Source organism: Vigna angularis, chromosome 4 (assembly GCF_016808095.1).
Source record: "Vigna angularis cultivar LongXiaoDou No.4 chromosome 4, ASM1680809v1, whole genome shotgun sequence".
In the NCBI taxonomy this organism is placed as follows: domain Eukaryota; kingdom Viridiplantae; phylum Streptophyta; class Magnoliopsida; order Fabales; family Fabaceae; genus Vigna; species Vigna angularis.
Genome location: NC_068973.1, coordinates 27,277,089 through 27,292,908, shown reverse-complemented (window position 1 = coordinate 27,292,908; position 15,820 = coordinate 27,277,089). Strand labels below are relative to the sequence as shown.

General features: G+C 36.3%; 1 protein-coding gene across 2 annotated transcripts; it reads right to left on the bottom strand.

Annotated features, from left to right (window-relative positions):
• Positions 1–13,428: 13,428 nt before the first annotated feature.
• Positions 13,429–15,365, bottom strand: LOC108330790 (thylakoid lumenal 17.4 kDa protein, chloroplastic). Of its 2 annotated transcripts, none has more exons than XM_017565340.2 (4): positions 15,210–15,365; positions 14,904–15,040; positions 14,232–14,478; positions 13,429–13,829 (listed from the first exon to the last, which is right to left on the bottom strand). In XM_017565340.2, exons 1-4 carry the CDS (start codon positions 15,310–15,312, stop codon positions 13,606–13,608), a joined length of 711 nt encoding a protein of 236 aa, XP_017420829.1. In that variant the 5' UTR covers positions 15,313–15,365; the 3' UTR covers positions 13,429–13,605. The 2 variants fall into 2 exon arrangements, with proteins under 2 accessions (XP_017420829.1, XP_052733109.1); XM_052877149.1 differs by having other exon boundaries at positions 14,904–15,034.
• Between the last annotated feature and the right edge of the window lie 455 nt (positions 15,366–15,820).

Below are 15,820 nucleotides of genomic sequence, written 5' to 3'. Positions count from 1 at the left end.
TATTTTATATCCTTACATACTTCTTTAAATAGATGCCATTAAGACAACTCATATTTCATGTTTTCTAAGAATTTGATTCCATTTTTTTGAATCTCCATATTTTATGTAGAGATTTATGTTACTCTTGTTACTATCACATTGTAAGTTAATGTATTTTAAAGTTTTAAGATGCGATATGTATTATGTGCTCATAGTTTTCTAGTGGATGACCCAATGAAATTTCTGTAGCAGTAGCTAATAAGACTCTTAATAAGGATCATAAGGTGGGAAGTGAACATTGGCCAGTTACTAAGCAAGGAACAATTGTACAACGAACAGTTAGGCCCAAGATATGGAATGTTTATGTCAGAAAAAGGAAAGTGGGCTTAGGAAAAGAAAGAGTGAGAAGTTAGTTAAGATGGGGATGACATGTCAAGAATATGAGAATGAAGGGATTCTGTTATAGGAGAAAGAAGGAAGAGTGTGAATGGGTACGAAGTAGGAAGTTGTGAGTCGGTTAGGAGGAGAGTGATCCTCTAGAGGAGTCTAGTGCTCTGGGTTGCCTTGTTGTTGTAGAGTTATCAGCTCACTAACATTTTACTGCATAATATTCTAAATAATACAAACTTAAACGGCCATTTGTCCAATTTGACGGCACACCTCTAATTGCTTCAATTTTACAAAAGAAAAGAACCCAATTGAGACGTTGAAAAAAAGAGGGACCTATTTGAGATTCTGGACTAAAATAGGGACCTACCGAGACATTAAACCTATCTAGAACTACAAGGTCATAAACTGAGAAAGCATGGACAACAAATATCGTTAATAACGTCCTTACAGAGTTTGGTGAAAGAGAATAATTTGGAAGAAAATTCCACTTTAATGTAGAGTTTATCTTAGAAACAAGTTGGAGATATTTAACAAATTTTATTAGAATTTTCGACTGTATTCCAAGAGCCACAAGGGTTGCCACCTTGCAGAGATATGGTGCATTTCATTACATTGTAGTCAGAAGCGAAAGTAGTGAGTATACGACCATATCGGTACCCATATCATCATAAGAGGAAATTGAAAAATAGGTTGGAAAGATGTTGAAATAAGGAATTATTAGATCCAATTCTAGTGCTTTTTCCAGCCTGGTGATTCTTGTTAAGAAGAAGGAATTATTAGATCCAATTTTAGTGCTTTTTCCAGTCCGGTGATTCTTGTTAAGAAGAAGGAATTATTAGATCCAATTCTAGTGCTTTTTCCAATCCGGTAATTCTTATTAAGAAGAAAGACAGTTCTTGACGGGTGTGTATGAATTATAGGGAGTTGAATAAAGTCATAATTCTCGATAAATATCCAATTCTTGTGGTAGAGGAGTTATTGGATGAGTTGCATGGCACAACTTATTTTTCTAAACTAGACTTGAAATCCGGGTATCATCAAATACACATGGCGAAAGAAGATGTTCATAAAACAAATTTAGAACATACGAGGGTCAATATGAATTTTTAGTGATGCCATTTGGTTTGACAAATGCCCCTACGACTTTTCAATCTACTATGAATCAAATTTTTAAACCTTACTTGTGGAAGTTTGTACTAGTATTCTTTTATGACATACTAGTTTGCAATAAAGAAAGGAAAGAGCATTTGAAGCACTTAATTATAGTGTTTGAGTTGTTGTGTGAACAATCTTTCATGGTTAATAGAAAAAAGTTTGTTTTGGGGAGTAGGAAAGTAGAATACTTGGGTCATCTAATTTTTGAGCAAGAAGTTGTAGTGGATCTAGAAAAAATTAAAAGTGTGGTAAATTGGCCCATTCCTCATAATGTCAAGGGTGTGAGGGGTTTTTTGGGATTGACGGGGTATTACCAGAAGTTTATTGCGAGATATGGCAAGATGGCTAGGCCCCTTACTGAATTGATGAAGAAGGATGGTTTCCATTGGGGCCCCACAACATTATTGGCTTTTAAGGACTTAAAAAAGGTGATGACTCAAGTCCCCCTATTGGCTTTACCTAACTTTTCTAAGCAGTTTTGAAATTGAGTGTGACACTTCATGAGCAGGGATAAGAGCAGTATTGATGCAAGACCGTCAACCGATAACGTATTTCAGTAGAGGTTTGTCATTGACTGATTTAAATAAGTCAACCTATAAGAAAGAACTAATGACATTAGTGTTGGTGGTCCAACATTGGAGACCATACCTGATTGGAAGGAGTATTAAGGAAGAGCCTTGAGGAGGAAGATAAGGAAGAGCCTGAGGCAATGTTAGCAACCAGGGAGATTCTGGAGGGTGGTAACATCATCAAACAATGACTGGTGAAATGGAAGGGGAGAATAGAGGAGGAGACAACTTGGGAAGATGAGGTGCTACTACGAAGTCAATTTCCTTCTTTTAGTCTTGAGGACAAGGCTGCTGTTGCAGGGGAAGTAATGATAGGACTCCTAATAAGGATCATAAGGTGGGAAGTGAACATTGGCATGTTACTCAGCAATGAACAATTATAGAAGGAACAGTTAGGCCCAAAATATGGAATGCTTATGTCAGAAGAAAGAAAGTGTGGTTAGGAAAAGAAAGAGTAAGAAGTTAATTAAGATGGGGAATGACGTGTCAAGAATCCAGGAATAGGGAAACTCTATTATAGGAGAGAGAATGGAGAGTGTGAAGGGGTACTGAGTAGGAAGTTGTGAGTCGGTTAAGAAGAGAGTGATCCTTTGGAGGAGTCTAGTGCTCTAGGGTTGCCTTGTTGTTGTAGAGCTATCAACTCAATAACATTTTACTGCATAATATTCTAAATAACAGACTTGGATATTCAACTATTTCTTCATTTTTTATCAACCAAGAAATAACTCTTATAGTGTAAGTTAATGTATTTTAAAGTTGTGAGAATTGTTTGGCGGAAGAAAAATGCGTTTTACATCCATAAGATGCTATATGTATTATGTGCTCATAGTTTTCTGGTGATAACCCAGTGAAATTTGTGTAGCAGTAGCACTGGATCATATATATACTTTTACTTTGATATTTAGATGGCCTCAAATGCCCTCAATTTACTAGTCAATATTAACATAAAACCAGAGCCTAAAAAGATATCTTTGCAATATTTAATTTAGCTCCTAAAATTGTTGAATATTGATATTTAAGTGTATATCGATATATTCAGGTTTCAGACAAGGAATCTTGGGAATTATATTCCTCATCCTAGTTCCCTTTTGATTTCCTCAATGATTCCAATAAGCAAATAACGGACTGGGACAGCCATATTGTTAGCCCGTGCTTTAGTTGGTCTCATGTCACTTGTAGAAACGGACATGTCATATCACTGTATTTTCATCATCCTAGAGAGTATTAAGTTGCATGTTTGCTTAGACATTTGGAACCTCGAATCCAAGTTTTCTGATGTGAAAAATAGAAGTTATTCAAAGTTCCTTCAACTTGAATGTAGATCATGGATCTAAATTTAATTTGATCTGAAGCCAAATTAAACACTCAATAGATGTTGTTTATTGCTGTTATATTCTTAGTCAAGTCTCATCATCCTTTATTCAAACACCTTTATTGCATATATGAACCTCTCAAACATTTACAGGAATTTAACTTGTTAGTGTTATTCAATCTACAGGGCCCTGCTTCGGTTGGATTTGTTGGAACACTGTCTCCCTCAATTACCAAGTTGAAATATTTGGTTAGTGTGTAAGTTGTCAGCATGATAAGTTGACAATTATAAGAAATCGATGTAAAATATACCCCAGTCTTTGGTTTAGTGAAACAGATTGATCAGTGATGTGTTTTTTTCCTTAGATTATATAGTGATCTGTCTTGTAATGCAGGGAATTGCAGAACAACAATCTTTCAGGACCCTTTCCCGATTACATTTCCTACTTGGAAGACCTACAATATCTAAATCTTGCTGACAATAATTTTAATGGTTCTATACCAGATAAATGGGATGAACTATCCAATCTAAAGTATCTGTAAGCCATCACTTTCCATTTCTCTAGTCTTTCTATCCTTTTATAGCTGTGTGTGTGAAAAGAGATTTAAAAACAAGGTCTTCTCGGTGGGGTAAACAGTTCAAAATTGAAAATGATGGTCTCATGTGATTCAGTGTTTTGGGAATGAACAACTGTTCCTCAATCAATTGCAAATCCTAAAGGGTCAGCAAAACTATAAAAAAATGTAACCAGAGACTATTTTGGTTATGTTTAGTTGCTTCCATACTCATTTTTAAAATATCTGTCCATTATGTCTTCAAAATATACTGATTGACATTGATTTTAATGTTTTAAAATATATTAAAAAGAATTAAAATATACCAAAACATCTGTGTAACACAAAAAAACCCCAATAGAGAATCTAGACATAGTTCTTTCTACCTTGATATTGAATAATATAACTGACTTGTGTTTTCATTTGACAGGGATCTTTCGTCTATTGGTCTTACTGGAAGGCTCCCAATGCAACTCTTTTCAGTTCCAATGTTTAAGTAAGTTTTATTACAACTATGTATTCATTTGAATATTTTATTTCTTCATGCTCTTATGAAATTTTGTTTCAATCATTGCTTGCAATTTTTCAGACACGCACCTTCAGTGTGGTCCTGGCATCTAGCGGACTTGCACTTCTAAATCTGAAAATCAAGGTTTGATTGCTTACACACACAAACAAGCTAACTCAATTCTTAACTCAATTCTTAAATACATACACGCTTGTTATAAATGAGAGAATAGGAAATCAAAAGAAATTAATATAAATGAGAGTATCGATTGCATTTCTTAATACACATTCCTAACTGAACAGATTCAAAAAATGTTGGGGATAAAATAATGATGCTTTAGAGGTCAAATATTCATCAAAGCATATATATATATATATTATTATGGACTCATAGCCGACCGAACGGTAAAGGTGCAGAAGAGTTGGCCGACCGATGATACCTCTCAGGTCAATAAACTGATCGGTAAACAGAGCCGTTAAGGTAATCAATAGTAATAAGTGTCGGGGAGTTAATGAAAATAATTGTCATTTATTGACAATTAATATTGTCATTCATTGGTGGTTAATGAGTCAGACCTAACACTAAGCTCATTGTAATTTATAAATATTTGTCTGGCAAAGGAGACAAGTAACTTGAACTGAACTTAGAGCTCTGATAATTAATCTTGATTACAAGATTACTACGCGAGGTCACTAACTTGAGCGTCGGAGTGTCTTTTGTAGGCATCCTCCCCCGTGGCTTGGACAAGGAGAAGAGGGAGGATAGCACAACTGGACATCGGAACAAACAACTTTGAATGTTTTGGATTAGGATTCTAAATCCTGCCGAAACATTTTGGCGCCCACCGTGGGGCCGAGCGGCATTCCTATGAAACCACGAGAAACCAGACGCGCCTTCGGTCTCGACATCGCTACTTCGGATCAGTACCAGGTTTTGCAGCAAGAGAAAATTTGATGTTTTTTGTTTTGATAACTTCTAAGAATATTCAGATATTGAACATTGATCTTGAGTCTACATTCGGAAGGGCTCATCATATTGGTGCCGTCTGTTGAGGTTTAGTAAAAGATGAGTGGGAAATGCTAAGATTCTAAACTTTCTCATTAATATTTTATTATTTTACCACCTATTCTAGTTATATGATAATCACATAGATCTTTAAAAAATGTGATATATGATAATGTTGTCAATAATTTTAACTGTTACGTCTACTTCTAGCAGTGGAGGTCATAATACATTATTTTGGCCTGCTTCTTTCTTTTACTCCTTTATTTAGGAAATAACAGTTAAACTTTATTAAAATATTCATTTCTTAGAACTTGAAAAGTGAAATCGGTACTGTTCATCAGTAGGAAGTTTTATTTTTCAAATACTTGATATAAAAGTTAAGGATGTTATCATTAATGAATGTCTGCAGCTGTAAAGGTTGCATCAGGCTCCCCTTTGGATAAATAATTTCATCAAAAAACCTCATCAAAATGGGGAGAAATAGTGGTTCAGAGAAAAAGTAGTGCTGCCCCAATGCTAAAATATTTCCGCTGTGTGGTTCATTCAAATATTTCAAAATATTTATTTCCGCTGTGTGGTTCATTCAAATATTTCAAAATATTTATTTCCACTATGGTTCATTCGAATATTTCAAAATATTTGTTCCTGTTGTGGGTAATTCTTAATCCCATCAACATAATAAAAGTTCATGACTTTTTTAAACCATTTCTAAACATGTTTGTCAATAAGGCATTGAAATTTCACGAGGATATTATTACAATGCAACCCGATATAATTCAAGCATTACATTTTGGGTACGATACAAGAAATTGTCCAAAAAAACTCTATTCTATATACATTACTGATCTGACAATTGATGGACCATTAAACATCGTGCGGAATGAGATTCTGGAGTAGGTGAAAAAGATTTCCGAAAAGATCCTCTTTTGCATCATGCATAGTACAGACCTCAGATTCCCGTGACACTTTAATAAAGGTCCAAGCCTTCGCAATTGGCGTCACAAGGGAGCCTTCAGAGTTCACACAAATACTCAACATCTCTGTAAGTGTTCACGAGACGGTCCAAGAGAGTAACATAGGCTGTGAAGTGCTTGAAGTAGTCACTATATCACGGCTCAAACGCCGCGCGGTTCAGCAAAAACTAACTCATGAAATCGTCCATTGTAAGCGATGGCGTTTCAATCACGCCGTGCCTGAACGTCATGGGAAGGAAACTCTCGCTTTCCTTGCTGTATATTGCAGATCTGCAAACTCTTCTTCTCAAGTGCCCGCAGGGCGAGACTAGCAACTGTGTTAGAGTTGCCGCCCGCAACACGGTGGGATCATTCCTAGGGTTCACCCGTGATAGGGACAATCTGTAATTTTGTTGTTGGGTGAGTGTGTCGATTGGATGGGAGGTGGAGGCAATCAAACTGCAAACCAAGGGATTCGTCAATTCTGTTCTTCAGATGGCAGTGATGTTGAACTATGCAACGGCATCTGCAGCGCCTAAACGTCAACCTATTTGATGCTTATTTTTTACGCGCCGATTTGGATCGCGACGGCTGTATCAAGGGTGCCGAGGTCGTCTCCTTCTTCCAAGGCTTTCATATTGGGACGAAAGTGCTTTCAGAGGTCTTGCTGAGGCAATGTTTAAAGCTTCCAAATGACGACCAGCTCTTCCACTTCGGATGCGGGCGGACGTGCAAGAGCTCGCGGCGGTGGAGAAGGGCTCGCGGTGGTGAAGAAGGGGCTTGCGGCGCAGCTGCTGGCAGTGGGTAGTGACCTCAAGGGGCCGCGCGCCCAGACATTGGTCTTGTCGACCGGCTAGTGCAGCGCCGCCACGGACTCGGATATCACTGATGCTGGCAGCGTCGAGAGACGCAATTTGGGCAAATACTCTTATTTACTCAGATTGATCTCGGGAAAAGAAAAAAAAATGAGTGCTTATTTTCTAAAAACATGTTATGTTCTTCTACTGCTTTCTTTGCTTGTCTCAGGAATTACTGTGACGTTCAACAACTCAAATGAGTGGTGAAACAAAATGCATGGACAGAGAGAAGCAAGCAACCCTTAGCTTCAAACTATACCCGAGAAACATCGGACGACTATCTGAGCTGGAGTTTCGATCTTTGGAGAGAAATTCTTTAGAGGATATCTCATGCGGAAACGTGATGACTGCAAACTTGGTCACTTTTGGACTTATCATAATCAAATAGAGGGGTCACCTGCGTGTTGTTGAAAATCTGAAAGCCCATTAGTGTTTCTTGATTTAGGCAACAATCAAGAGTCAGGGAAGATTCCTATCCCCAAATAAAAAATGAAAATGGATCTTACAACAAACTGATTATAATGTTGAAGCCTATTGAAGCCCTTGTTTTATTTTACTTTAACACATTTTTGTGAAGCTCAGTTTGGTGTGAAAATAGGCACATAATATGTTAGGCATTCTCCGAACCGTTAGGCTGCTCAGAGTATCATGAAGTGCATAGACATGGTGGATGCAGCTCACCGCAACAAACATCGAAAACGGACGAAAATTAATGTTCACAGGGTCACAAGACATTGAGCATTAAGATCTCATTCGTGATATATCCAAACGGATTTCTCAAGACATTGAGCAAAAAACGTTCAGTGGAAGACCGAGCTGTGTCACTTGCCCTCGTCAGAGGATTCATCGTCGGAAAACACGAGAGATACAATTGCAAAAGTTCTCCTGTTACATCCTGTAAATTCAAATTCAAATTTAAGTTCTAGCCGGGATACGGTGGCGACCAAATGGGCATTAAAGCTAATCACTACTTAACAGCGACGATCAAATGGATATTTTTATTTAAATATAAATTATATATTTTTATGATATTATCTTGCAGGTCATAAGACTCTAAAGCAGTTACATCAAGACCGAACGACCTCACTTGCTCGTTTGTCTGGCCTCAACATTTCGACCGAGCGGTCACGTCTATATTCTTGATATTATCTTGCAGGTCATAAGACTCTAAAGCAGTTACATCAAGACCGAACGGTATCACTCACTCGGTCATCTGGCCTCAACTCAAACTAAATTCAGCTACATTTTTCTGACCGTTCAAAATTCTAGTGTTGTTTTTCTTCGGTGCAAATAACAGGATTGTATACAAACTACTTGGCCAATGTTGATCAACCAATCGGCAGGGAACATTTTTCAACTAGGTGAGGCAGACTCTTCGTGAGCTTTCACCTTGGTCTTAGGTCACGCTCCTAGTGAACTCCTAAGACCTAAACCGAGCGGGTGAGGCAGATTTCTTTTGTGAACTCTCACCTTGGTCTTAGGGCACGCTCCTAGTGAACTCCTAAAACCTAAACCGAGCGGGTGAGACAGATTTCTTTTGTGAACTCTCACCTTGGTCTTAGGGCACGCTTCTAGAGAGCTCCTAAGACCTAAACCGAGCGGGTGACACATATTTCTTTTGTGAACTCTCACCTTGGTCTTAGGGCACGCTTCTAGAGAGCTCCTAAGACCTAAACCGAGCAGGTGAGGCAGATTTCTTTCGTGAACTCTCACCTTGATTTTAGGGCACGCTTCTAGAGAGCTCCTAAGACCTAAACCGAGCAGGTGAGGCAGATTTCTTTCGTGAACTCTCACCTTGGTCTTAGGGCACGCTTCTAGAGAGCTCCTAAGACCTAAACCGAGCAGGTGAGACAGATTTCTTTCGTGAACTTTCACCTTGGTCTTAGGGCACGCTTCTAGAGAGCTCCTAAGACTTAAACCGAGCAGGTGAGACAAATTTCTTTCGTGAACTCTCACCTTGGTCTTAGGGCACGCTTCTAGAGAGCTCCTAAGACCTAAACCGAGCAGGTGAGACAGGTTTCTTTCGTTAACTCTCACCTTGGTCTTAGGGCACGCTCCTAGAGAGCTCCTAAAACCTAAACCGAGCAGGTGAGGCATATTTCTTTCGTGAACTCTCACTTTGGTCTTAGGGCACGCTCCTAGAGAGCTCCTAAGACCTAAACCAAGCGGCAAAGCAAGCTTTTTCATGAACTCTCGCCTTGGTCTGGGAACACTTCAAAGGAACTCTTAACGCAAAACCCGCTTGGACGATAAAGAACGCATGCTAGTATGAATGAAAACTTAGATAAAAACCTCTACCAATCGATATAACTTTATAAACCCAACGCAATATCAAAAATTTTGCTAGGGCTTGGGAGGCTTATGTTACTATGGGCTCATAGCCGACCGAACGGTAAATGTGCAGAAGAGTCGGCCGACCGATGATACCTCTCAGGTCAATGAACCGATCGGTAAAAAGAGTCGTTAAGGTAATCAATAGTAATAACTGTCGGGGAGTTAATGATAATAATTGTCATTTATTGACAATTAATATTGTCATTCATTGGTGGTTAATGAGTCAGACCTAACACTAAGCTCATTGTAATTTATAAATATTTGTCTGGCAAAGGAGACAGGTAACTTGAACTTGAACTGAACTTAGAGCTCTGATAACTAATCTTGATTACAAGATTACTACGCGAGGTCACTGACTTGAGCGTCGGAGTGTCTTTTGCAGGCACCCTCCCCCTCGGCTTGGACAAGGAGAAGAGAGAGGATAGCACAACTGGACATCGGAGCAGACAACTTTGAATGTTTTGGATTAGGGTTCTAACTCCTGCCGAAACAATATATATATATATATATATATACTTGTTATCAGGCTACATTAAGTTCCAATGTCAGTAAATTCTTCAATCAAGTATTTGCACATTTATGTTTCCTTCAAGTGGAAAAATGTGGAGGTTAAAGGCTCTCTGTCACTATACAGAAACTTCCTTATAGACTCGTACGTTGTAAATTGTCATCAATTATGTTTTTCTATAATTGACATCATATCATTTCATGCACCCTCAAACTAAACAAATAATTAAGAGGTAAACCATGCAAGACAAATTTACAAAATATGAAACATGTATTGGGCAGTTGGAAGTCGTTACTTCATTTGGCAGTGGATTAGTTTCTTGGTAATGATCTAAGCTTTTAGACTTAATTGAATTAGCTCAGGATAACAATGGTGGAGTGTGAACATGCATGAAATGCACTAAGCTATTTGTCTCTAGAACTGATTTTCTTTTACTTGTTTCAACCGAAATATTGACTCAAATTTGTGTTATTTCTTATCAATTGAAGCATGCAAGATGCTCAATCATACTCTTCACTTGTGCCATATTGGATCGATATTTTTAACTTATTATGTCCTATCAATTTGATACCTTCCATTTATTCTGTTGGAAGGATATTGTGCATATCTTGATGTAGAAAATCCTCTGGACTTCTCACTTGTGGAACTAATAGGTGTAAATGCTGAAAACATTTTCGTATTACATCCTCATTGTGTTGAAAATTTGTTAAGCATTGTTGATACATTAACAAAAAGTGGAGTTGTAGATGTGATTGTGATTGACCGTGTATTGTTAACCATTAGCAAAAATTTGTTAAGCATGGTTTATAAATACTTTCATGTTAGAACTTCCCTCTTCTATTCACTATGGCAATTTGCAGGATGCTTGCATACGAAATAGTATCTAATTGTTCATTACAATATTGTTTTAACTCCATTATTTTATTTGTAGATTTTTAATGATTCATCTCCAATGGAAGGTCCAGACGTGGAAGATGTTAGAACCAAGTGGACTTCTTTTATTTTAAGTGTTAGTAAATTGTAGAAACTTGGCTACAATTTAGTAGTATATATGTAGGTTAACGTAATATTTTGATTGGATATATAGTTTTATGTACAAATAATTTATTAAATATTATTAGACAATTTCATGTATGAAATGAATTCAATTTTTTTTGTTCAATTGAATCTTAGATTTTAAGATAAATTGATTGTAAATTGATTGTAAATTGATTGGATGAGATGATAAAACAGGATAATTGATTGAATATCAAATGGAAACACGTAACCTTTAAAAAAACAAGTTTTATGATGTACATGATAATGTGTCATAATATGTTAATTCTAAAAAGTATATATTATGATAGGTGAAAAAATATCTGTCATATACATAGAAAATATTATGATAGGTGAAAATAACTATATCATAAAAGTTCATATATTATGACAGGTAAATCGAACTACTTGATAATAAATTGAACATATTATGAATGATAATTGAAAATTTGTCATAATAGACTATATATTATGACATGTGACAAAAAATACGTCATAGTAGGCTGAACCTATTATGACATACTTTTTTACTACGTCATAGAATGTGTAGACTTATTATAATTATTAGAACTATGATGTCAATCCACCTGTCATAATATGTCAATTTTACCCTTTATAAAAGGTTTTCTTCATACTAGTGGATTGTTATAACATGTCAATATGTTTGTGTTTGGAAAGGTAAATATATGCTTGTATGTGGTGACTCGGTGGAAGGTGGTGAATGATAATTTTACATAGTTGTACTAGAGATGAACTTCATGGGGGTTCTTGAAGAGAGTAGTGGGAAGTGAGACTTGGATACTTTGTCAAGAGAGCTCTTTAGGGGAATGGTGGAAAGTGGCATTTATGTACTTTGCCGGGAAAGCTTTCTAGGAGAGTAATGAAAAATGATACTTATATACTTCGCTAGGGAAGCTCTTGATTAGAGTGATGGGAAGTGGACCCTAAGGTTTGAGGGAAGCAGAAGGGTGTCCCATCTGTAAGCTTGAGAGAAGGGTAATTGCTCTAATCGTGAGCAGTTGTTGGTAAATTGTATGTGAGAGTTACAAATCAGTTCCTAACACCGAGATCACTAACGAATGTATAAACTGTTATGATGACATGTTTTGATGATATGTTTAAATTGTTGTTTGAGACAATAGGCTTTGTGAATGGTTATGTGACACATTAGGCTATGTAAGGTTGGGGAAAATTGTTATATTGTGATTTATGTGTATGATAGTTATGATATTTTAATGTTTGTATGTTAGTTCACCTTTATATTTTGGTGGTTACGGTTTTCATATGTGAAGATCGTGATTTATCACGAGAGCGAATAATAATACAAATGTTGAGAAAGATGCATGATGTTAGGGAGAGAAATCAATATAAAAAGATGTTTGGGATAATTTTTCAATCTTATAATGATTTTTTTTAATTGAGAAAATAGGAATGAATATTTGTTTTAAATTATATAACTTGTGTTAATTATAAATTTAGTAAATAAAATTAGGTTGTTATAGTGTAGGTATATTGCCATATACCACGATCTTCATCTTCAAAACCGTTAAGATGCGTTGCTGAGCTTGAGTCGCAAGTTAAAGTTTCTCTTTTACAATATTAGTTTGTGCACAGATTTTATACGCAGATTGGGTCTATGACCCATATCCACCTATACTCTTCCGAAAACACACATCTCTCTCACTCATTTATTCTTTTCTCTATTCTCTCTATTTTTCTATCCTGCGTTATTTAATCTTTTAGACTTGCTTGCTAGTTTTGAATTCTTTAGAAATATTCAAGAAATATCCCTTATGTCATGCCTTAAATTAGTTTAAAAAGAGACGCCATCTCTTTATGATCTCTTAAACTTGTATGAAATTTAGCTTTAAGTCAATCCATATACCACTAATTGTTGGTGACGTTGGGAGAAGTGATGGAAGATCACAACAACACCCATCACGTGCCCGGGAGTGGAAGACAGAGACATTGTTAGATGTTTTCATCGATTTAGTCAATCTTACTCCTCAATATTCGAATGACATTACGAGTTTTACCTTTGGAAAGTACTGTGATACCACTACACCAGATACTTCTTACGGTTTAGTTCTTCTAAACAACACTCTTCATTTGCTTCTAAGCCATGCTTCAAAATTGATTTTTCAATTTGATATAAGTAATGTACAAAATAAAGTTGATAGATTTCCTTATCTAAGTCATGGCGAAAACTGAAAAGTTAACAAGGTTGTTTAGAATCAACTGGATATTGTACAATCAAATACATGTAAAATGATCAAATATACTTGGATTTATATGTTAAAATCACGAGGAATACTACAAAGTTATGCAACATCATGCAAGAAAAGCAAAGAATTAAATTTTCTTTCGGACGTAACATTAATCCACTGGCTACCCTCATCAAAATAGCTGTGGTACGTCATGGCATAGCAGCATACTTTAGTTCTTTTCATCGACATCCTAGTTCAGCTCTCCCTTCATCATTGATGGACTTGTTTGTGCAGAGTTTCTGGAGATCAATATAACCAATAATAGTGTCCTCAAAAACTGCCTTGTCCAGCTTAGCCTCGTCAAAGGTGGAGCCCGACAATACTGTGTTCTTAAATACAGCTCCTTCAAGATCAGCTTTCTCGAAGTTCACACGGTCCAACACTGCATTTGAGAAGTCCACCCCTGTAAAATATCCCTGGATCATTGCTTTGTCTATGTGCCAAATAGAATGAATCACAACTTGCAGGTTGACATATAATTTGGAACTATTCTATAGAATCTCCATAGACTCATCTTGTTCATCTAGTTGTGGCAGAAAAGAACACTTCGAACAATGATAAGTATCAGAACATCTCTTAATCGCCCAGTTAAACTAGTTTTGTGAAAGATAAATAAATGAAGGTAGTTTTATATGTTCTGCCATTCAAGCTTAGTAGATTACTGCTCTCAACAACAACGACGAAAGGAGGAGATACATTTGATAAATATAGATACACTGAAGAACTTGTATTCGGTCCCTAAAGGCTGACGAAGTGACACAGTAATCCATTGTTTGGTTGATTTTGCACAAGTGAAAAATGTTACCTTTAAAGCTGGCACCAGCAGCATAAGCCTTAGACATTATAACTTCTGTCATATCAGCACCATCAAACTTAGCATCCGACATGAGTGCTGCAGAGAGGGACTTCCCCTTGAGGTTGGATTTTTCATTTGTGAAATCACATTGCCGGAGATCTAATGGTTTATCGTATACACCATTTGCCTGACCAATTGTGTTGCCAATAAATGCACGCTCACAGCGATTGGGCTCAGTCGACAATGGGGGAAGTCTCTGCATGGAAAACATACACGCACTAAACAATTTCAGTACATATATTGCACATAAAACCTGTTTTACCACTCTCCTTTCAAACAAGGGCCTCCTTTAACTTTTGTTAGCTAATCTATCAGCAAAGGAAAACTCATCCATGAAATTTCCTCATTGGGCACATGAGCTTCTGAGACCAAATGGGAGCTTAAAAGTTAAAATTAGGAATTCAAAGCACATCAATTGCAACAGCTTCTGTTTACATATGTAGTTTACATGACTACAACCAAATCAGGCAACCTGTAGAACCTAGAAATCTATTAATGATGTGACCATTTTTTATGGATTGATAAAATAAGTAGGGAAAATTAGATAAGATTCCTATATGCAATGTGTAGAATTAAATTAAAGATTTTCTATAAGTGTTGAAATTTAAACACAGTTTGAACCTGGGTAGCAGCAGTAACGGGAAATGCAGCAGAAGTAACAGCACAAGCTGCAAGAATACCACAGGCCACGCCCTTCATTCCATTGAAACTGAAGAAACCTCCCTTATTCTGATGAGATCCATCTAAGTCAGCTACTCCTACAAAACAGGGGTAATCATTTTACCAACAAAATAATTAGTTATCTAAGATTGATGCGGAGATCAAGAGGTAAAACTGTAATTTAGACAACACATTGAGAAAATGGATAAGCTAAGCATTGTGTAAATCATAAAAAAAATAAGAAAAAAAAGAGAGGAAGAGTAAGACCAGAGCAAGAAATTGTGAGTGGAGGGGTGAAAGATGGGCGTTTGGTTGTGTAACTGGGTATGCAGAAACCGTTTCGAGGGAGTGGAATTGAAACGTTGGCCATTGTTCTTGTCTCTTCTTCACTCTTCACTTCAGTTTTGAAACTTCCACACACTCTCCGCATCGCTTATCCGCGGATAAATATGTTACGTGGAATCACACGTGGCTCTACATCATTGCTTGTTTTTTTTTAAACATTTTTTTTATATATATGTATTTTGAAACTAATGAGAAATGTTTGATAGTTCGTGTACACGTTAACTAATTGAGATAAAATTAAAATATATATATATATATATATATATATATATATATATATATATATATATATATATGTATTTTGAACTCTACATTTGTTGGACCTTGTCTCTAAATATTAAATTAATTAACTACTAGTTAAAATAAAATTAATAATGAATTCTAATATATATTATACTTTAACTAACATCTATAACAAGGAAGTATTTTAACATATGACGCATGTTTTAGGTTCATTATAAATATTTTATATCATGATATTATTTATAATTATTATTTTTTAAATTGTTAAAATTTCATTTAAAATAAAGATA